General features: G+C 32.1%; 1 protein-coding gene and 1 long non-coding RNA gene across 5 annotated transcripts; one reads left to right on the top strand and one right to left on the bottom strand.

The window, feature by feature from the left end:
* On the bottom strand, positions 1 to 22,863 carry LOC134238382 (F-box and leucine-rich repeat protein 13-like). 3 transcript variants are annotated; one of them, XM_062720517.1, is made up of 25 exons: positions 22,733 to 22,863; positions 22,054 to 22,157; positions 21,632 to 21,728; positions 19,539 to 19,628; positions 16,782 to 16,849; positions 16,398 to 16,518; positions 15,952 to 15,985; positions 15,195 to 15,304; positions 13,773 to 13,784; positions 12,188 to 12,295; positions 11,821 to 11,916; positions 8,534 to 8,559; positions 5,503 to 5,665; positions 5,180 to 5,280; positions 4,791 to 4,920; positions 4,525 to 4,623; positions 4,094 to 4,214; positions 3,628 to 3,790; positions 2,330 to 2,446; positions 2,034 to 2,163; positions 1,756 to 1,896; positions 1,393 to 1,473; positions 1,016 to 1,098; positions 666 to 746; positions 1 to 447 (listed from the first exon to the last, which is right to left on the bottom strand). In XM_062720517.1, the coding sequence occupies exons 1-25, from the start codon at positions 22,817 to 22,819 to the stop codon at positions 363 to 365; spliced, it is 2,448 nt and encodes an 815-aa protein (XP_062576501.1). In that variant the 5' UTR covers positions 22,820 to 22,863; the 3' UTR covers positions 1 to 362. The 3 variants fall into 3 exon arrangements, with proteins under 3 accessions (XP_062576501.1, XP_062576502.1, XP_062576503.1); XM_062720518.1 differs by lacking the exon at positions 13,773 to 13,784; XM_062720519.1 differs by lacking the exon at positions 19,539 to 19,628.
* LOC134238383 (uncharacterized) lies at positions 17,841 to 22,169 on the top strand. Of its 2 annotated transcripts, none has more exons than XR_009985994.1 (3): positions 17,841 to 18,023; positions 19,379 to 19,493; positions 22,086 to 22,169. It is a non-coding gene; the product is annotated as an uncharacterized LOC134238383 (long non-coding RNA). The 2 variants fall into 2 exon arrangements; XR_009985995.1 differs by having other exon boundaries at positions 17,841 to 18,035.
* Positions 22,864 to 24,082: the final 1,219 nt, after the last annotated feature.

Genomic DNA, 24,082 nt, shown 5'->3' with positions numbered 1-24,082 from the left:
AAATTAAAAAATGTTTCATTACAAAAAAAGTCTTTACAAAAAATCATGCAGCTTTTGATAAAACATTCAACATCCCTTGATAAAGTTTCTCAAATTCATCAAAGTTGAAAACATTCATTATAAAATACATGTATCACAGCATGAAAAATGAATCAGTTTTTTTCTGGATATAAATTAATTCACTCTGAATTTTCATAGTCTGGGACCAGCAGTTAGTCCTGATATGAACAATATTGGATTTGTGTATGTATCTGCCTTGTCCATTCTCAGCAAACAAATGACTTATTGACAGTCAAAAAATGTGTTGACAGAGGTACAAGGTATATCCTTTTACGAAAAAGCCAATGTATTAAATGTCAGTTTCACTTATATCCATAATAGATTGGTATTTCGTCATCACTGTATTTTAAGGCAGGAACGTGTCTCATCATCTTCATAGCAGCATGCCTGTAAAAATCAACAAGGAAGTGCTTAACAAGAGAGAAGAACTTGTGTTAATTTTGTAAAAGTCACAAAAAAAATGCTTTGTTAAGGGGAAGAACTCATATAATTATAAAAGTCAAAACTATAAAATGTTAAAGAAGGAAGAACTCCTATAAACCTCAGTTGTATATTTTCATGGTACTGCAATTTTTAGGCAAATAAGGAAGAAAACTTATAAGTACTTTGTGACTCCTTTACAATATAACATGGTTAGATACTTCAGCTTTTTGCAGCCTTTGCGTAGATATTTCAAAGCCTTATCTCTGAAAGAAAGAATGCATGCATTTATCACACCCCATGACTATGATACTTTAAACATTTGATAAACATTCAAAGAATCTGCTATATTTTTTTCAAAAATTAAAAATGCTAGTAATCCAATCCAGGTACCTGAAAAGATTCAGTGTCCAATAAAAAAAGATATAAACCTGATATAAAAGACAAAAATAAACTGTATTTTAACATATTATGTAAGCTGGATGACCTGTTAAGATCTAACCTATTTATTTGAACCCTCTGTGGCTTGACTTACGTGATGATGATACAGCCACTGATGTCCAGGGTGTGAAGATGATGACAAACTCCAGACAGGTACTGAATACTCAGGTTAGTTATCTGTAATAAACAATAGTACAGGATATTTCTCATTTGCAAGTCAATTGTTTTGATTCCTCTACATTTTTTAGGCAAGTATGCTTATTAAAGGTGTGCCATAAAATTACATTTTTTTTTTTCATGTGGCCAAGCTTTCATGGTTTGGGGAAAATTAAGATAAATATCATTTATTTCAATTAATGTATTGATATATCAGAACCCACTCCAACAAAGCAACAAATGAGAAAGCATTTAATTATATAATAAGATTCAGTTTATATTTACAATGTAATCTTGTCTTGACATATAACTTACCAGTTTACAGCCAGCTAAGTTGAGGGAGGTCAGATATCGACAACAGAAGGCCAGGTTCTTTATGGCACCGTCTGTTAACAACTGAAAGAGAAGGTGACAAGCTTATGAGGGATTTATGAAGATCTTATTCTTAACAAAACACATCTTAAAATTGACATATTGTACATGTGTCTCTACAGAAAAGTCCTACATAGCAACCCTAGAATTTATGCTAATATAAACCAAAATGTTTTTAGAATTTAATTATAATCTGATGAATGGTTTTATAAAATTAATGTATTTGTCAATTCTCACAACTGTGAAAACAAAACATAAATAAATAAATTAATACATGTATATACATTTTTTAAAATTCTATATTACCTTGCAGTGAGAGAGGTCCAGCCTCTCTATATCTTTACACTGTTGTGTAAATTTCTGCAGTCCTAAGTCAGTGATGTCTGCACACTCAGACAGAGTTACGTCCCTCAGATGATTGTTGTATTTTCCCAATGAAGATAAACCCTTAGATAAACAAAATTAAAATGTCATATCACTGGCATCATTTTAGCAAAGATTATCATATCATGCAATGTATAGGGAAATAACAGAACTGGAACATGTACAACACCAATGTTAGACACATTTAAAATCACCCTTACCTCATCAGAACAGTTGCATCCAGAAATATCCAGGGAAACTAAAGCATGCAACTGACCAAGAAGTTCTATTCCTGATTTCTCACTGATGTGTTCACAGAAGCAAACACTTAGGTACACCAGATTTTTAAACCTGAGAAACAAAATTGTAAGTCTATAAGTACCATGTAAGTCTTAACCGATTTAACATAAAGAGCACTCATCAATGCTCTTCTGAACCAATTTTCTTTTATATAGATCTGCAGATGAATATTTTAACAGATTGGCCAATCCTTAGTATGGTTATCATTAAGACTTACTTTCTAATGTTAAACATGGCCATATCTCCCACTCGTATACAGTTGGTCAGGTTCAGTTCTCTCAGAGAAGCAGCACACGTACCCTCGGCTAAGTTCTGTACCCCCGTGTTCGTTATTCTGGAAAGTAAATCAAATATGAGATGCATGATCTCCTTTGTCCCAAAAAACATACATGAACCAGAAGTCTCTGTCGAGACTGTAGCTCTACTGGTTTATACTTAAATCAAAGGAAGAGAAAAGTAGCAGTTGGGACTTGAAACTTTAAAACAGCAATAAATAGAAAAATGATCCTTGCCACTCATCAAAATGAAAACCGATGCACAGAATTATGTATCTTAGTATAGTCTACTTGTGTGCCTAATTATATTGTAATCGGACCAAAACTATAGGAGAAATTTCTATTTTTAGTAACCATGGCAATACCGTTCATCGAAATCAAAAAACCATGCACAGAATGATGTATCTTAGTGTAGTCTACTTGTGTGCCAAGTTATATTGAAATTGGACCAAAACTGTAGGAGGAGTCGCATTTTGAAAGAATTTCACAGAAATTTCTATTTTTAGTAACCACGGCAACACCTTTCATCGAAATCAAAAACCGATGCACAGAATTATGTATATTAGTGTAGTCTACTTGTGTGCCAAGTTATATTGAAATTGGACCAAAACTGTAGGAGGAGTAGCATTTCGAAAGAATTCCACAGAAATTTCTATTTTAAGTAACCACGGCAACACAGTTCATCGAAATCAAAAACCGATGCACAGAATTATGTATTTTAGTGTAGCATACTTGTGTGCCAAGTTATATTGAAATTGGACCAAAACTGTAGGAGGAGTAGCATTTCGAAAGAATATCACAGAAATTTCTATTTTTAGTATCCACGGGAACATCGTTTATCGAAATCAAAATCCGATGCATAGAATTATGTATATTAGTGTAGTTTACTTGTGTGCTAAGTTATATTGAAATCGGACCAAAACTGTAGGAGGAGTAGCATTTTGAAAAATTGTTTACAGACAGACAGACAGACGGACGGACGACGGACGCATTACTATCGCATAAGCTCTTCTAGTCTCTCACCAGTAGAGCTAAAAATTACCTGAAATGCAGTTCAGTTTACATGTATATGCTTGTTTTAATATCATTGACTAAATCATCTTGATGTAAAATTTTTCCATCATCTACATTTAAGTTCGCTGAATTTCAGAATTAATAACATTGTTGTCTTTTTTACCACCTCTTTATTATGTGAATATAATACTCTTGAATTTCGTATATCAAAGAATCTGGGTCTTACTGGACAACATCAGCTATGTTACAGACGACAAGTTTCGGACAGTTTGCGATGGCCTTCAGTGACGCGTCGGTCAGTCTCTGGCAGTCTGCCAAGTACAGGTGTTCTAAGTCTGTACAGTTTTTACCGATCGCCTTCAAGGAAAGGTCTGATATTCTCTGATTTCCTGAAATACAGCAAAAAAGGGATATTATCTAGAGTACTATACATTAAAGCATTAAATTTTCTGTAAACATGTGATAGTTTACTGGGGGTTGTTCAACTTAAAATTGTTTTGTAATTAACAGTAGATTGTCATGCACTGCCAGATAGAACATAATTATGGAAAAGAAATTTCCCAAAGAAACCTAAAATAAAATCTTGCCTGACAGACTCTAACTTTGAATAATTTAATTTTTTTAATTAAATTCTGACAATTTAATCTTTCATCATATAACACATGTATTACACAAGTTTCAGAATTTGGTACCTTCTATTCGTAATTTTTTGAGATGTCTGTTGTTGGCCAGTCGTTTGAATGTCTCATCTGTCAGCAGAGGTGACCCAAGGATAGACAGAGTGTTAATCTTTGTACACTTAGCAGCTATAGCCTACAAGATCAGAAAGGAATACATTATCTACCTCATGATGAATGATCAGGTTTAAAATGTACATGCACTCAAACTGCTTATCTCGACACCCTTGGACCAAGAATAAAATTCAAGATATCCCAGTTTTCAAGATATTGAGGTTAAAGTACCATATTGGAAGAGTTATATCAGACTGGGACTTCCACCTCACTTCAAATTGTTCTGGTATTTGAGATATGGGTGTTCAAGAGGCAGATTGAAGTTCAACTGTACTTTGACAATGTACGAACATTGATATAAAGGCTCTTAGTCTCTTAGTACATGTACTCACAATCATGCAGTCATCATTCAGCGTGGGGAACTCATTCAGAACTAAGGTCTGCAGCATTGTACAGCCATGTGAAAGACTCTTAAAACCATCTGGAGTTATCTGAAATCATAAAACAAACTTTATCTGAATCAGTCATAAAGCATTATGTCCTTTCAGAAAAATCAGTCTGGGCAGTGCACAATATGTTTTATCATGGCAACATTTAAAATTCTACCAAGAGTCTGTTTTTTATATAACTTCAGTAAGTGCTGTGCAGAACATGTTACCTGTAGACATCCGGATAGATCCAGGTACTCCAGTTTCTTGCTACATTTTCCGGCTGATAGATACTGTAGGCCCCGGTCTGAGAACTTCTTACAGTAGGCCAGACTCAGGTACTGCACATTGTGACAGTATCTGTATATGATTACAAATATGATTAAAATCAGCTTAAATCTATCCATTAGCTTAGAGTTGTAGCAATCAGAGTTAATATAAATTTATTTTTTACAAGGGAAAATATTCACAGTGAGAGATGAACAGAATCTCAGCAAACTTTTCTTATGATGGAAAAGACGTTAACTATATTGGATTCAAGAATTTTTCCGCAGTATCTACTACAGTACTTTTACCTAGATATTGTTCTTAGGGAGGGGACAGTATCCTTTATACTTACTTGGATATGGTCCTGAGGGAGGCATCTGTTATAAATGTGTGGGAAAGGTTAAGATATAGAATGATTTTACAGCCTTTAACAACCAACTTCAGAGACTCATCCTAAAGGAAAAAAATCAATGTACTAAAACACAGGAACATTATTTTCATCTCATTCTGAATAATCCATACATAGATGTATTATACAAACTTCAAGTTCTATTCCGTCTGTATTTGGTCTTATTTGAATTTGCCCACCCATAATGAAGTGCAAAAAAAAGGTTGAAGAAAATTTCTCTGCATGTAATATCCTACTGACTAAATTACAAACTTAGCAGTACTTACATCCAGTCCCTTGCACTCTGAGAGGTTGAGGTCCTGTAGATTCCTACACTCACTGAGAGCCGCGAAGGTGGGGGCGTGTAGCTGGGAACACCCCCGCATACTGAGGTGGATCAGGTAGGGCCGACACTTAGAGAGGAGCTTAGTAGTCACCAGGTCCGTCACTCTGTTGGTAAAATTCATGAAAAATGAAATCAGTGGTTCGTTTTGCTGTTAAAATTTTACACAGTTAGGCTAATACACCTCCATAAAAAGTGAGCTAAATAAATCTGAAAGTGAATTATCTGCACAAGAAATCATGTTTAAATATAGGTAAAATTTAATGTGTTGTATTCCTTTATTAAGTTTAAATGTTAAAGCTCCAAGTAATTTTTAATGAAATAATTAAAGAATAAGTTATTTTTTACACTTTAAAAATGTGAAATGCAGTTTGCTGTTTTAATACAAAAAATGTACTTGTATATTCATATCTATATCAAGCAAAAATTTGGTGGCCATTTAGTAATAATAATTCTTAACCTCCAATTTTTCTAGCACATCTAAAAAGCTTCTATATTTAATTTATCAAAGAAATCTGAAGATAAGTTTAAGCCACTAAATTACCGACTTTGTTAATAACATTAACTTTTTACAAAAAAAGAAAGACATTTCACAAGAACAGTACACTACAAATTTTACAAGTACATCATTACTTTTCACAGGACATATACTCTGAGACACAAAAAGTGAATAACCATACACTGTCTTCTCTAGGAAAGCTGCTAAAGAGATTATGTACAAAGGGCAATAACTGTGATTTATTAAGCTGTGAGTTACTTCCCCTTCACCTGTGAAATGAATTCATTTAAGTATTTCTCAAAAACTCCATAATTTTAGTGATTAGAACTTAAAACTCTGAATAAAGAATAGCCTTAATAAATGGTTTGGTGAAAAGGATTAAGTTATCATCACTAGAACATCATTTTTCTGGTAATATAATGACTGTATTTTGGACAGTCTATTACCACTAAATTATAGAGTTTTTAAGAGGAGTAGAAAACTACACTAGAATTGACTCTCTGGAGTTAGGTTATACAGTGGATAAATACATAAGGCTGATAACATATAGCTTCAATAACATATCTCATACCCATAGGCCAATCTATATGGTCCAGTGAAAAAATCCACACCAAAAATAAAAAGGAAAAACCAACACAGTTATTGCAGTTCTTTGACCTGATCAAAGAGTTGTCTCTGGGGCTTATATTATTTAAGCATAATACATTTTATACAGTGCAACTTACTTCAAAGATTTTGGATAGCAAAGTGCCTTAAAATTTGGCTAACATTGTACACTAGCAACTTTTTAAAACAATTTTTGAAAACTTGTTTCAATTTGAAAACCAGAAGAAAGAAAATTTTCTATGTGAATGATAAATACACGTATATGAAAAGAATGAGTTTGAAAATATATTTTAGGATAAAATTTTGTCTGGGATGTATTAACTTAAACATATATTTCAAAACGTAAAATGAAGGAAATAAATCCATGTATCAAAGTATACTAGTTTTCAGCTGTGCAATAACCAACCTATAAGTAGTAGATTATGTCTTGTCCATATAAAGTTCATGTGTATTTAGTTTCAATGTCCATGTTAATATGCAATATTAACCCCATCCATGACTGATATTAAAATTAAACATGTGATTCTATTGATTGTGCAAGGGGAGGCAGGGTAAAAAGTAGTCAAATGATGCTAGAAGTTTTACAAGGGATTCTTGAAAATGAAATAATCTTATTACGGTAAAAATGTAAACAACTGTATTTGTAGGGAGTGAAGTTTATTGACAACAATGACAATTACATGTAAATTTAATTTTTTATAGTATGGAAGCTCTGTAAAGTCTCAAATACTATTATGATATTGTTTTCAATTGTATGTCATAGCTTTGCTTCCAATCATCTATTGTGGGAGTGATTAACTGAATTAACTTCCATCACAATGACAGAAATAACTTTACATTACATGTATTTGTCTGCTTAGTCACATCATGGAGATTAGTTTACAATGAAGTATTTCTGATTTTAAACAAAATAAATCAAAATTTTTATAGCATGATAATGAAAGGACCATAATGTGACTGTATTTTGCAAGACAAAGATTCTATTCCTAAAAATATGAAGAGTCAATGTTATCATTTTTATTGCATACATTGTAGGAAATGGAAGGACTATAATGTGACTGTATTTTGCAAGACAAAGATTCCATTCCTAGCATTATAAAGAGTCAGGTATCACTGAGATTCACTTCATATTAACTGTTTACAAATGTCTATATCACACTTGGGAAACACTACTTTCACAATGCTAACAACAACACAAAGAGAAACGGCAAGAATTTTGCAAATGGTATAAAAGATGTATGGAGAAATAACTTAGTAATGGCTGTTTTTAGAAAGTTACAAAACCTTATCCTGTTACCCTCACCCATAAGATTTCATTATATTATGTCACATAACCCAGTAAATTTATTTCCTCATCCAATGAATTATATTGAATTAATATTGCTTCAAGCATTAATATCAATTTATTATTCATAAGGTGTTACATAAAAAAAATATTTGAATCAAGCATAAGTTATTTGAACTGTATAGGCTTAGATTTAAGTTTATGAAATTAAATACATCAAAGCAAATATTTCATTTCCTGTTCTTTTTTGCTTAAGAAATTAGGGTAAATCACATGCTACAATTATACTGGATATGCCAAGCAATATCAAATGAAAGTTATATGTGATATTAGAATATCAGAAGTAATTGAATCTTATTAACTGCATAGGGAAGGGATTGTGAAACACTTTCAGACAATATCTCTTTAATTTAATTTTTAATGCCTATTTTTTATAAACACAGAGAACAGTAAATTAAGTGCATGCAACTTCAACCTTGAGGAGAGAAAAAAAATCTTTGATATAAACTCTTTCCAATACAAGTAGTCTTGGATATTTTTAAAAAAAAAACAAATCATAATTACATTCAAGTATGCATACTTTACCTGTTTCTCACTTTACTAAAATCCAGCTGGAAAAAGAAAGGAGAAAATATTTATTACTAGCCTTAAGCCAGCCCTTTAATATTATGATTATGATAAACACATCAATAACTAACCAATTTCTATGCAAAAATAAATGCATCTCACGAACAAGTCTTTAACTATCTTAATAGTAACATTTCCACAACATGAAATTATTCTTGCATAATGTTGCAACATATTCATTTCATTAAGATCTAATGTTAAATGAAGTACATGTATTAACTGTGAATAAAAAGCTTTCAGTCTTTGGATGAACTAATCCAGAGTACATATCCTTACCCTATTCCAGAGTGGATAACATAACCTATTGCAGAGTAGAAGACTGAACCTATTCCAGAGTAAACTGAAACTATCCAGAGTAGAAAACTGAACCTATCCAGAGTAGAAGACTGAACCTATTCCAGAGTAAACTGAAACTATCCAGAGTAGAAACTGAACCTATCCAGAGTAGAAGACTGAACCTATTCCAGAGTAGATGACTTAACCTATTCCAGAGCAGATAACTGAACCTATTCCAGAGTAGATGACTTACTCTTCTTTTCTTTAATGACTAAACCTATTCCAGAGTGGATGATATTCCATATTTAGTGAGGATGATGGTTGATTACTTCCTCCAGCTATTCTAAAGTATATACAGTACCGACCAGACCCAACCTGACACATAGCAGTCCCAGAGCAGTCCCGGGGACTGCTCTCTGGGACTGCTAAAGCAGTCCCACAGCGGTCCCAGAGCAGTCCCATAGCGGTCCCAGAGCAGTCCCACAGCAGTCCCAGAGCGGTCCCAGCAGTCCCAGCGGTCCCAGAGAGCAGTCCCAGCAGTCCCAGAAAGCAGTCCCAGCAGTCCCAGTGGGCGGGGTTTATTAATTTAATGGGCGGAGCTAACTCAGAAATGAGATTTGCAATAAACAATGGCATTATAAAAGGCAGTAGAAATTGATTCTGGGTTGTATGCCAGGAATCCTTACATGTATGCGGAGGTCATTTATGAACAGTACGCGTATAGAAACAAATTGAATTAATATTTATGGAAGGAAGAAGCTTCACGCGTACATGTACATGTACGAATTAAACTGAACATGAATATTTAATCACAATTATCGGGTATATTAATAATTCCGAATCAATTTTTTATTATCCGTGATTAATACTCTTTCCCATATTTATCTTTTATACAGAAAAGTAAACGTGAATTAATTATTTTCCACCAGTAAGAATTAGGTTTAATTAGATCTCATCGTAATATGGCAAATTTCCATACCATCGGGATACTCAAAAGGAATTTTGCCAAGAATTATTTTTCAGTCATGATTATTTTTACTGACATGTCAATTTAATTATCATTAATTTCTCTATCTCATGACACTCAGTTTTAAGTGTTTGATTTGTAAATGTTAAAATGTACATCTGTAAATCACCAGAATGGAACCCTTAGAGTATGTTCAAAATTAATTAACCCTCAAAGAAATTCATACACAATTCTTTTTTTGCATTACGTACATGTACCGGTAGATTGAAATTAGGGTCATTGTTGACCAGCATGTTCAATGATGCGAAACGCTGATACGTACACCCAAATAACATGCACTGAATTTCTGCCCTAAAGCGATTGAATCCACGGGTGTTGATACCATTTAACAAACATTAATCGGCCAGCTAAACACAAGCAAAGAAAACAAAAAATAAATAACAATTCCCGGTATTTTCAACTGTTTATTTATAAAATAAATCTTCTCTTTTGATAACTTGTAAATAAATTAAAAACTACGGGTTATTCATTAATAAATTTCCCAATGATTATTCATATTATTTAAGTTATGGAAGAATGGTAGCATAATTTTATTTCCTGGACATTTTATGAATTGTTAGGCTTTATTTGAGGGTTGCATTGAATATTTTTTTTAGCATGGTACTCGTAAAACATTCAGCTTTTCAAATCAAAATCCTATATCTAACTGTAATGATTATTTTTAAATAGTGCCAATGCAAATTTTGAGTGCACATAATTTTACATAAATTAAAAATAGGCCTACATATAGATATTTTTTCTAATAAACCTGTAGTTTATTTTTAGGGATAAAAATCTTCTCCTGACTTTTTTATTTATTAATTAACTTTATTTAAAAAAATTAAATTTGAGTAAATCTACAGTCTCTGTAAATACTAATTAATTATAATAACCTCTACTTATCAAAAGATTGTAAGAAATCCTTGTTTTTTTACTAGTTTAAACTCCTTTCTGCTGCAAGTAAACAAAACAACTGGGAGTCTGCAAATTCAGAATACACAAGGGGCGGAGCTATCATGTCACTCAGAACCTTTTTCACACATGAGTGAACAAAGCAGTCCTAGAAAGCAGTCCCAGGGACAGCTGGGACTGCTGGGTCTGCTTTTTAGAGCAGTCCCATAGCGGTCCCAGAGCAGTCCCACAGCGGTCCCAGAGCAGTCCCAAAGCAGTCCCGGGGACTGCTTTCTGGGACTGCTTGGGTGTCAGGTTGGGTCTGGTCGGTACTGTAACTGAACTTATTTCAGAGTGGATGAATTTACTTATTCTAGAGTGGGTTGACTTATTGATCATATTTGTGGAAGACTTGTCCAATTCAGAGAAGGTTGCTTATCCCATTCTAAAGAGGATGATTTACCTTATTCCTAAAAGATTTTATTGGTAGATGACTCAACCTATTCTTGATAGATTTTATATGTAGATGACTTATCCTATTCCTGATAGATCTAATTTGTGGATGATTTAAACTATACCTGAAAAATCTTACTTGTAGATGACTTACCCTATTCCTGATAGATCTAATTTGTGGATGACTTACCCTATTCCTGATAGATCTAATTTGTGGATGACTTACCCTATTCCTGATAGATCTAATTTGTGGATGACTTACCCTATTCCTGATAGATCTAATTTGTGGATGACTTACCCTATTCCTGATAGATCTAATTTGTGAATAACTTAACCTATTCCATAGAGATCTAGTCTGTGGATGACTTATCCTATTCAAGAGAGAGAGAGCTAATTTGTGGATGACTTACCTTATTCCATAGAGGTCTAATTTGTAGAGGTCTTAACCTATTCCTGATAGATCTAATTTGTGGATAACTTACCCTATTCCAGAGAGATCTAATTTGAGGATGACTTACCCTATTCCACAGAGATCTAATTTGTGGATGACTTACAATATTCCTTGATGACTTTGATGACTTACCCTATTCCAGAGAGATCTTATTTGAGCATGACTTACCCTATTCCAGAGAGAGGAGTGGTAGGCAATGACTTTCCAGGATCTACACACACAGGCACACCTGGCTAGGTCAGCAATGTCCAGGAAACTAAATACCTATCAAGGTAAATAAAGGTACATCAACAAAATGTACTAATCTTATAAAGCACATTTATAACATGAAAGGGTGATCCAAAAGTGTGATCCGTTGCATGGAAGTATGAAACTGGGTGATACCATATTTTTTTTTTTTACACAATACTAAAATTCTGACCACAAACTTAGCCTTTGTTTCACAAAAACATATATTTTGGCCACACATTTCTACTTGTTCTTTGAATTACCATACGTTGACCATGAATTTCCCCTGGATTTTATAGTACTGTACCTTTACTGCCAGTTCTATGCCCAGCTGTCCAGAGAGTTTGTCCTGTGCATCCCCATCTCCCTGACCAAATGTCTCTTCATCATCCACATTCTCCCCCCTCTCCAGTCTCTGTAGTCAAGGTAACCAGAGGTAAATCACTTTTCATTGGTCAGTTATATATAAACCCTCATTCATTGTTAGTATATATACATGTATGAATATGATATTAAGCATTTGAGACTGAAATTGATATTCCTGAATACATATATTTCTGGTGAATATAATTCAAAAGACTTTAGTTTTTGTGACAATTATTGCTTTTGAGGGTGTATAACTGGAGATAAATATCTTAAATGACTTAAACAAAATATACTTCAAATGAATTAATTTGAATTAAATTAAGCAGGTTCATTAAATATTCCTTAATCTTGTCAGAATGATCACAATTAATTACATTTGATTAAATTATAAGAAAAACAATCAGGGAATTTGCTAATATTGACAGATATAGCAGAAAGTTCAAAGGGAAAATTAAAGAATAAAGAGGAGATAAATCATGAAGTTTGGAGGGGAGATAACTTGCACTGTAATATTTGTCAATATTGAATATATGTATATATACATTTTTTTGGTCTTTTTTTAAACAGTAATAAAAATTTCAATGCATGCTGTAAAATTTAGCGGCAGCTATGCGCACAAAATTTGCAATTTCATCTGTGTTTGTCAATTAAGCGCATCTATTCTTCATGAAGCTGAGCATTTGACAAATTAAGCCCAAAAAAATTACATACATAGACTTATAAACTATATGTATTTCTCTAAATTTTATTCATGCCTATTATATGAATATTATTTTGTGAATTTTTGCATAAACATAAAATTATTTAGAAACATATATTTCAACTACAAATATTTTTACTGTACATGTAATTAATAGTTTACTAGAAATTACCATGCAAGTTCTTATGCATAAGATATATTATTCATTTTATATCAATGAAGAAATGTTAAAAATAGAGTAAGGTAATAAATTTGGGAAATGAAGGTAAAAGGGTGTGGGTTATTTTTTTAGGAATTCAGCAGGTCAAACATTGGAGTCTATATAAAAGGGAATAAGGGCATTACCACATTCACACAGATATTTAGGGATAGAATGGGGAAATTGTGTTTTGAGTTTCTTAATTTTCATTACAAATTAAATTTTTTTTTTACAAAAAATAAAAAAGATACAGATATTTTCTGAACAATTTACGTTTTAACATGTATGACAAACAAACAAATTTGTTTTCATAGAGCATACATGTAATATACTCTTATTATTCTGGCTAAGTTAAATTTACAGGACATTTTTCAATCTACATTTGTCTTAAAAATTGTAAATTATAAACAAAAATCTAATGAAACTACTCAAAATTGATGTGGAAAAAAAAAATCAAAATCAGCTACATTTATTTGGTAATTGAATCTGCTACTGTTCTAAAAATCCCTAAAACGTGAACATTTTTAAAGTTTTTATTTTTACGCAGCACGCAGGTTAATCAAGCTAATTCACAGCATGCAGTGTCAAGCAGCATTACGTTGTACATCAAAGTAAAAACAACATTACCCGCAGGCTGATCTTTAAAAAGTGAAATGTGAGAGCGCCACCGTCAAAATTAGAGTACAAACAAAAACTTAACATTCAAATAACAAAATACAGTGCTTATAACGCCCTGCTGGCATGGATATCAAGCAAAACCAAATGGGATTTCCAACAGACAGGAATTGACCTATATATAGCTGACCTCTGACCCCACTACTAAAAGGAAGTACAAGCTGTGCTTCCTTTCTCCTAGAGCATTTCTTTATATTTTGCTAACTAAGTTATATACAGCAAATGAAATAAGAATGTCTAAATATATATGATACAATTTTGAGGTAGGGATTCTTTGCGAGGAGTTATTAGTAAACTGCATTAAAATATATAAGTGACTCAAGAAAGTATTATATACATGTTCATGTGTATATAAAAAGGTAATATTGATTTTTACTGTAGTTTAATCTTACTTCAACTTTTGGTAGATTACATGTAACTTGTCTTATTTATATGACATATCTTGAAAATAAAAAAAAAAAACATGAATTTTAATGAGTCATTTAAGTTTCAAAAGAAATTGATTTATCAAATAAGTGAATTTTTTTTGGTTTTCTTATGTTCTGCATCTGCATCTTTTAACAATTTTACATTTCAATTCATATGACAAACAAAAGTACAAGAGAAATTGTCTATGAATTATATTAATTAAGTAAATGATTTTATATTATGTTAGATTTTAAAAACCCAAAACCAGTAGCAAAGGGTGAGAACTCTTGAGCGGTTAGTTTATCAGCCAGCCCATTTAGGTCTAAAAAATAAAACTGAGAATCAAAGCCCAAAGTCCAAACGACACCAAGACGTGTCTTACTGACCAGTGTCATCTGTGTACCAAAAAATAGAACAGACGGTCAGGGTTAAATGTGTCGGACATTTTGATTGGCTATATTTATAAACAAACCGATTATACTGCTTAAAAAGATAGCACTATCAAAATATATTTAAAATATTGATAATTTAGCAGTTAGAAGTGATTCCTCTTACATTTAATATTTAGATTTTAAACAATTAAAATATAATTCTTGAATTCAAACTTTTTTCACACAGCCGTAAAATTTATATAAAAAAATTAAGCTTTTCATATTCACAAGACCTTTGAGATATTCATACAATAAATAATTCAGATTCCTTAAAATTGCTACTAGAAGCACTACTGCTCTCAGGACACATGCATTCTCAAATCTGTCTTTTAAAAAATATTCATATCAAAATAAAGTGCTCTGTTACTATTTTTAGTAACAAAACATAAACTTGCTCTAAATTCCAAAAAGTTTAAACATTGTAGAAGTGAAAAACAAAATGTGAAACCATTATATTGTTTCATACAGTAGTTTTAAAAATCAAGCTTTAGGACATGTACATATACAAGATAAGGGAGGGGGGTGTTTGCTTTACCTCAAAGTATTCCCTCTGGTCCTTATTGCGCTTGGCTACAGCCCGCCATTCTCGGAAGAGAACAATTCCAACACTAACAAAGTAGATCCTCTTCAACTTGTGGTACGCCACTAAAATAAATACTCACTTTGCTCTCATACAGTTAAACCCCAGAACATGAATCTTAATCACTGTGGGGTCAACAATACAATCTGAGATAGGTTTGAGCTAGATATCATAGCTAAAACTCTAAATGTCAATTATACATAAACACTATGTTTATTAAGAACAGAACATTACTCTTTTACATCATATTTTAATTTACAGTATACAGTTAAAGTATATCATTGAGGGAGGAGTTAGCAAAATTCCAGTTCCCCAAGGTCAGAACTATTTTACGAGGTGCAGCCGAGGGAAATAGTCCAGGAAGAGGGGAACTGGAATCTTACTAACTCCCTCAATGATATACTTTTTAACTGTTTTATTATACCGATACAAAAGTATTAAAAAAAAGGGAATTATGAATGACGGGAAATAGCTTCTGGACTAATGCAGGGGGGATTAGTCCATGAACATATTAGACCAATACAAAAGTAAAATCTTGAGGATAATGGATGACTGGGGAATTAGCTTCCGAAGCAGGGATTAGCTCATTTGACTAACGCACGGGGATTAGTCCATTCACAGAAATTTCTAGGGAATTATTCCCATCTTACTGCCTACAACTTTTACATAAGAAAAAATCAGTAGAGGTATAATAATTATGGTTATAACTTACTGGCCTGGCATCCCTTTCTGTATCTCAACCAGTCCTAAAATATTTTACATCATTATTTTGTATTATATTAAATGAAAAAGCAAGTATATTTATTTAATAAAAAAAAATTATCACATTCAGCAATGTATACTAGTAAGATAAAAGGACTTTTTTGTCCAATATGACTATGATAATGAAACACTTCGTTTTGTTACTATAGATATATATAATACAGTAAAGTGTCTCTGTGCTGACCACTGTCTGGAACAGACCAAGTGGTCAGTTTAGATGATCAAGTGCTGGTTATCTGAGGTTAAATCAAACAACTGAAAAGGTGGGGCTGATTTTTTTGGAAGTGGTGAAGGTTTTCAGGGTTGCCAGCTTTGAGAAGTTTCAATGTAATAGCTCTTTGTTTATAAGCCTGTTGAGTTATTAAAGCTTAGACTATACTTAAGGTATTGTCTCACCCTCCACACATTGAGGTGGACTCTCAGAATTCTATGGGCGTGGTGTAGTGCTGCTCGCTGCATTTTCTTCTCCATGGCCCTCTTCTTCTTCTTTTTGTGCAAATAATACTGCATCCAGGCACTGAAAAATTAACCTTTCCCATAGAAAATAGCGATTCTCTATAAACAATATTATAATAGTTATTACTGGCCAGGAATACTCAAACTATCAGTTTATCAGCAATAGTTCTAAACTGTACTTTGGTAGGAATTCTTATTGGTACCAATTGCACCCCATCTTTATCAGGCCTTTAAATTATTAGTATTTCTATGAAACTTTAAAAATAGAAAGGAAAAAATTAATTTTTAAGAAGAAATCATTTAAATAAAACAAATCCAACCTACCTGAAGCACATGTTTTTAAGACTCATGTTGTAATGGCCGTAGGCTGTGGCGTACATTTCTGGGGTGGGCTACAGAAATCAGATAAATCAAGAATTAGATTTTTGCATTGAATGATTTATAGATACTTGATTAATAAATGTAAATTAAAATGGGAAATGATACATCTACATGTCATTAAAATCAAAACAGAAATAAATTTATCCAAGAACCATAAACTTAAGGAAAAAATTAAAAACACAAAGTAACCAAAAAAGTTAAATAAAACTGATAATTTTTTACTTTTTTAAATGTTCATAACTTAAAATTGAAATTAAATTAGAAAAAATAACTAGTATTTTATTTGAATAAATGAATACATGCATGTGTATTGATCAGTATATAATATGCATATTAATTTTTATTGCACCTCTAAAATATATGAAAATTTTTATAATAAAATTTTAAACATTTTCATAAATATTCCTGTGCAATTTATATAATATATAGGTATTAATCATTTTTTCCACTTACTTTTTGTGATTCTGACATTTTATAAATTCCAGATAATGCAATAATCTGTATATTATAATATATTTGGCCGAAAAATCTTTTATGTGACAATTCCAGTTAACTCTATTTGGACTATCTGAACACCTCCTTCCCTACAAGAATTAACTGCTTGTGGGACTAAATTACATTCTGTCCACAAAATCAATACCGGGTACAATTACAATTTACCTGAATCCCTCAGACACTATAACTACAACCTAACAAACACAATATCTTTGTTAATATTTAATGACTGCCATTTCTTTAATCAAAGTAACTATAAGACATGAACAAGCACTTGTTTTTATTGATTTAGTGGAAGTCCCCCACCTCTATCACACTTCTAATTCTTCTATATCTAAAAAAAAAAAAAAAAAAAAAAAAACTCTGTTAATCTGCCTATTATCTGCTGGGTCTACGAAAAAGAATAATCTGGACAGAGAAAGATATATATCCCATAATCCTTTGCTGTTATCCTATAATCCTCTACTACAGCTCCTCACTGTGACTACCAGTGATGACAAAGGGCCATAACTCTTTCAGGGATCTAAAAACTAGGGGAGACCATGGTTCTATATTAAGTAGAGGATATTAAGAACCTCCTGCTTTTGCTAGAGAAATTTTGAAGAGCACGCCAGACCCTGAGTAGACAAGTCATGTGACAGGAAACCAAAGACACCAGAGAAGAGCTGACTTAACTGAGGAGGCAAGCCTGTATGTATGTCTGTATGTATGTATTTATCAGGAAAAATCTGAACGTAAATAGTTAAATTTTGTTTATTTCTTTTGTCTAAAATATGAAATCACTATTATGCTGGTAATTAATCTATACCTAGTATGTCTTTCTTTAATAATTCAGTTGGTAATTAACTGATTTATTGATTTCCATTATTATCTCATGTATGCAAAAGTGTTTATTTGTATGTCAGGCAATGTTTAAGCTAGGATACCTTAGTGATAAATCATTTGTTACTAAAGTGCTTTATTTGGAATTTATGCAAGATCTCTTCAAGCGTAATTAATAAACAATGTACAAAAAAACTCGGTTATTAAACGAAGTCACAGGGACCTATGAAATCACTTCGCTATATCCGTAACTCGTTATATTCATATAAGGAATTCATAAAATTCATATAGTTGGGGATCCAAAATCACTTCCCTATATCCGTGAATTCAGTATTCGTACTAAACGAGTTTTACTGTAGTCCACTATACAATGTATAAATGCATCATTGCATGTAGCATTCAGATTATTCATAAACTTCAGGCTCTTTCTTTTCTCTCTCTCACTGACAAAATTTGAAGAAAAGCCATTTATAAACTGTAGTGTTTTAACCTAGTAAACTGATGAACTTAGTAACAGTACAATAAGTATTAAAAGTTAATAATAAAAATTAATGCATTTGCAACATTTTCTTTAAAGCTTCAATTGTTTTGAACTGTGAATTTATAATGTAACCAATAAGTGCATTGGGAATATTGACATTAAGTCAAATAATCTAACATTTTACTTTAAAGGAAGCCAAAGGGGAAAAATTTCCTTCATTTATAGCATATCTGCAATAAAATGTTACTAGGGGATAATTGGGTAAATTATACAAACTCCGTTTTCTAAAACTCTAGTAATTTCAAATCATGCATGTATCTGTTTGTGCTGAAAGTTAAGGAACTAAAGCTGTAAAGTGATTTCCTATGCTCAATTCTCTCTATGGTTCCATGCATGCAATTAAAGGGTGATTTCCGCATGCAAGTTTCCTCTGCTGGTCAATAATGTAAGGCTGCAACACTGCATAATTCTTTGCCCCTACCCCAAAACCCACCCCTTCTTGTTAATGAATTAATTCAATGAAACCAAAATCATGCTTATCACTCAACAATTTTTCATGATGGTGTTATATTAAATGAAGAAAACACACAATTCTTCAACTTTGTCTTTTCTAACATCCATAATATTTAGAACCGTAATAATGAACCTGCATTAACTATTATATTGTAATCACAAAAATTCACATCACTTCAGATATTATTTAACAGAACAAAATCTCATTTTTTTTAATGCTTTCTTTTAGAAAATGGCACATTGATCAACTCTTTGAACACAACTCTTCACAAAAAGTCAGTTTGCAGCCCGACATATGAGATGAGTTAAATGAGAGATGGACACCATGATTCCATAGGTGTGAGGTGAGAGAAATTACGACAAGTATAAAGCTTAAGAGCAGAGCAGACCCAGATTGTACGGCTCTTTGTAATGCCTTCAAATCGGCCACCAAAATACCCCTGTCCTCTCTGAATGTTGACGGGAATGTCTATAAAATCCTACAAAAATTCAGGCTACAAATTAATACAGCATTCAAACTAGCTATCTACGGTATTAAGTCAAGTCCGTCATGTTGATGTTGGATGGTTGCTGATCACCAAACAAAACCAAGCAGTCAATATAATGTATAGTAGCTAGAGTAACATATAAATGTTACTGCATTAATGGATTCTTAGATTGCTATTTACCCCCTCCCTCAACCTTTGTTTCTTCTAAACCTAGATGAAGGGCATAGGAAAAGGCAAACCCTCGGATTTACCCTCCTGAGATTTTTATGCTTGATAATCAGGATTTTAAAGAAACATGTAGCATGCATGTAGTCACTACAATATGTTTCCTGTTAAATAATTATATTCTAAAAATGAATTACCTGACCCTGTTCTATTAAAAAAATGCAAACCTGAATTTTCACCATATTACATGTATTAATATTGCCCTGTTCACCTGTGTCAAGAATATACTATATATTGAATGATAAGCTATATAGTTACATATATTAAGTCAATGTGCAGAATAAAGGGAAGATGTGAGCAGCTGGTTAATCAAGCTATTGTCCTTTGTAAATGGTCTTTTGTTCATCATTAGTTCAGATAAAATTTAGTTTAAAAGTATACACACGAGTAATAATCAATGTATGTACACGTACAACATGTATAGATTTTAGTGTAATATTAAATGAAAGCATTGAATTTGAGCTGATCAATAATATAATTGTTAATTTAAAAAAAAAATTACATATTAAGCTATTGATTAAATAGATATTTATATAATTTTTTAAAATAATTTTCTAACAGGAAAAGTTTTTATCATAATTATTAAATAAAGTACCTATCAAAGACTTAGGAACATAATACATGTAATATATTTGGTTTTTGTGTTAAGCGTAAAGCGATTATGGAAAAAATAGATATATGTCTTGAAAAGTTTAATGATTGTGTATCAATTGTACCATGTCCTTTTCATCCTAAAAGTGGGGAAAAAATATTAAAATGAATGAACAATTTGATAAATTGTTTTAAATAGTTTATAATTTTTGATTCAATCACATAGATAAATTGCATTATTTGAAATCATTTAACTAATCACCTAAAACAAATATTTCAAAAATTATAAGAATTAAAGAGTGGATAAAACTTAATCAAACAAAAAATCCTGTGCTCTATCCCTTTTGGAAAAAAATAATAGAAAGAAAGCATAAAGTTCGTCATTACATTTTAGATTGACAACATTTCATGATTTATTTCTTTATGTTATAATACCAAAGTTAAGCTAGTTGTTTATGGTAAGAAGAATGGAACAAACTAAATTCATTTTCATTATATCAAGCCAAAATTAGCTAGCGGATGTTAAATCTGACTTTCAATTGATTTCAACATGCAGTCAGTCATGAATACTAGCTAGTATATGTTGATAATAAAGTAATGGATTTGGGTAAATCGAATTCTTTATGCACTTGAGCTTACAGCCATCATATTTAATGTGCATCGATAAATTGAATGAAGAACATGTTAGCATGATAGATTAAATGAATCATCAATGATCATACATTTATATTCTTAGTGAAAAATGTATTGTCATGCATTATTAAAGTAAAAGTTTTCAAACTTTTCTACTAGCTAGGTTACCGTAGCTGAAATAACTCAAAATGAAATAAAATCTGTACAGCAAAATCTACTGTTCTACTTATTCCTAATAAAAATTCATTGCATGAAAAAAATTAATAAACTTCTTACAAGTCTTTAGATTTGCATGTGTTGCACTAAATATCATAACATTTTGTAGTAAATTCCCTTAAGTTTTGAATCCAAGAAAAAAATATCATGGAAAGAATCATTTGGCTGACATTAATTATATTTATTATATAAACAATGATAAAAGATAAAATTTCAGATGTTACATTCAATAATGGATTTCGGTGACTCGTTTCAAAATCAAGTTTTGGAGAAAAATTTGAGTGTGTAAAATACTGAACACCTAATGAGACAATCACTGGAACACTTACAATCATACTCTCATCGTCCAGGTTAAAGATGAATTCCAGATTGCTTTCTGTGATGACTTTATTGGGAGGCTTCATATGCTCCTCCACAAACATATCCCTAAAAACATCATCATAAAAGTTTTACATGCAAGTGATCATTTGTCATGCTTTTTCTGTTGTGACTGACAGATATAGAATGCATTATAATTTTTTTTTTAAATTGTGCACACAAACTTAACCCAAGTCCAACATGATTTTCAATTTGGTGTCTGGTGTATTAACAGCTTCTTTGAAAAAAAAAATTATAAACAAATTACTTTGCCAGTTGAAATAATATAGTATATGTGTGTGTAGTACTTTACCTAGCTTTGTAGAATTGATTGTGACAGAACAAAAACCTATATTGTTAACTATTCATTCAAGCATTTGTAATATTCAAATACCAGTTGAGTTCATCAATTCCATTTTCTTTCAGGCCTCTGAGCTTGTCCAGGATAAACTGAAGTGGATCATCAGGACACATGATTGCTAGGCCTGTGAGGAGAGCCTGTAACAATATCAAAATGTTCTCACTGAAGACTAAAACACTGATATGCGAACCCAAACCTCCATTTCCTCAAAAGTATACTGTAAACGTATTATATTTAGCATGTACGATAATTGGCATAAATTGACTTTTTAATAAGTTAGCGTAGATTTGATTAAGCGCATTTCTTCATATTCTTATTTATGTGTATATGTGCAAGACATTTAGCGTTGTACTTGATTTAGCGGTTACTGCGTTTCGCCAAAAGAATACACAGCCAAATGTAAAATGTTTACAGTATATGGAATAAAAAATATCAAAGCATTTAATCCTATTGTGTTTCAATCAATTACAATGACGAAGAAGTATGAAAGTTTGATAAATCAATTTGTCATTTTGTGTCCTAGACGGCCAAGATTAGAAGCGACATAAAAAAAAACTATCAAAAATTGTTCCTTTTAATTCTTTTCAAGAATATAGAATATATTTGCAGCTAAAGAGGTGTGTTTTTTTCCTTCATTTTTCCGCAGTCCAACTTTCAAATAATGAAAAGTCCAGGCATTTTTTCAACTTGTCCCTCTATAGGTAATACCTACCTCGTATATATCTGGAAGCTTGTTCGAACGAAGATAAAACTTTAGTTCGGGCTTTTGGCCCTTCATTGAAGCTGCCATGTTTGCCATTTTGCGAAGGGAATTTAATTAAAAAACAGTGCAAATTATCTCTGAAGTTCAAGTTGGAAAGTACATGCAGCCCGCCATATTGTTTGCTAGCAACAAGATACCCGGATGTTACACAAGGTGCGTGGTTATTTGCTAACCCGTTCCTGGAAAATTCGTAACTTTTTTTTTTTGAATCGGGAGAGGAGCATGTGGCTTTAATCAGAATATTGATCGTATAAAATCGCATTGATTCCATAAAGAGAAAGAGGATTTGATTTTGATTTTAGATTGATTGATTAATTTGTTCATACATTCAACATATTTCATCCGTTCAGGGGCGTAGCAACCGGGGGGGGGGGGGGGGGGCGCACTTTTTTTTATAGGGAATGTTAATAGAAAGTCTGGTTGCCCCCCCCCCCCCTTTTCTTTTTCTCTGGCTGGCCCTCCCCCCCCCCCCACTTTCAGAAACGATGCTACGCGCCTGCCGTTAAACTTGATGATTCTGAAGGAAGGGGCAAAGGTTTCCGAGTCAGATTTAATACTTATTTTCATGTCGGTGAAGGACAGATTATTTATTTCCAACATTTTCGAGGACAGCTGATTCATTTCCAAAATCCCCCAGAATCAAAGGGATTCAAAGGACTTTATTTGGTAATAACCAATATTTGCCCCCCAAATCAAAATTTGGCGGAAAATTACTTTAATCATCATGTTCTAAAACAGGGGGATACATGCTGACTTCAAGGCACTGAATATTTTCATAAGCAATGACGTCACAAAAATGACGTAAATTTCAAATTTCCATGAAAAAAGGTCAAGTTATTATCATTGTTAAACAGATTAGCAAAATATTATTTTTTTCCACTTTGTAAACTTTTTCATCATTGAAAAAATGCAATTAAAAATTCCATATATAGTGAAATAAATCAGTTCTTCTCCAATTCCCCCCACACAGCAAATAACATATAATCTATCTGCTCTATCTATAGTTAAAAACCTACATTCATTCGGTAATCTGTGACCAACACATCAAAATTTACTTAAGCTATATAAACAAGATCATTGGGTAACAAAGAAAAAATATTTTTCTAGACCAAAGTTTGTTCTACTACAGGTCAATGCATGATGTGACAACGACTAAAATTGGAAAAATGTCTTCTTTGTCAATAAAGAAGATTTTTCTACTATTGATTTTATTTTTTAAATGTTACAGAAATAAGTGCCTGTGCTCCAGTCGTATATAATATCTCCTGCTTTCTGAAGTTTATTATTTATTAATTTTAA

The sequence above is a fragment of the Saccostrea cucullata genome, unplaced genomic scaffold (assembly GCF_032062105.1).
Source record: "Saccostrea cucullata isolate Sc308-1 unplaced genomic scaffold, CSIRO_AGI_Scuc_v1 ctg3299, whole genome shotgun sequence".
In the NCBI taxonomy this organism is placed as follows: Eukaryota; Metazoa; Mollusca; class Bivalvia; order Ostreida; family Ostreidae; genus Saccostrea; species Saccostrea cuccullata.
Note: the sequence above shows the minus strand (reverse complement) of the source record. Positions and strands in the feature narration are given on the sequence as shown.

Excerpts from the sequence above, each read along its gene's own strand:
- LOC134238382 (XM_062720517.1), bottom strand. The coding sequence starts at position 22,819 with ATGGCAAACATGGCAGCTTCAATGAAGGGCCAAAAGCCCGAACTAAAG. Across the intron at positions 15,986-16,397 it reads TCCACCTCAATGTGTGGAGG|GACTGGTTGAGATACAGAAA; the intron begins GTGAGACAATAC and ends AAAATATTTTAG. Across the intron at positions 3,791-4,093 it reads CAAAAAATTACGAATAGAAG|GAAATCAGAGAATATCAGAC; the intron begins GTACCAAATTCT and ends GCTGTATTTCAG.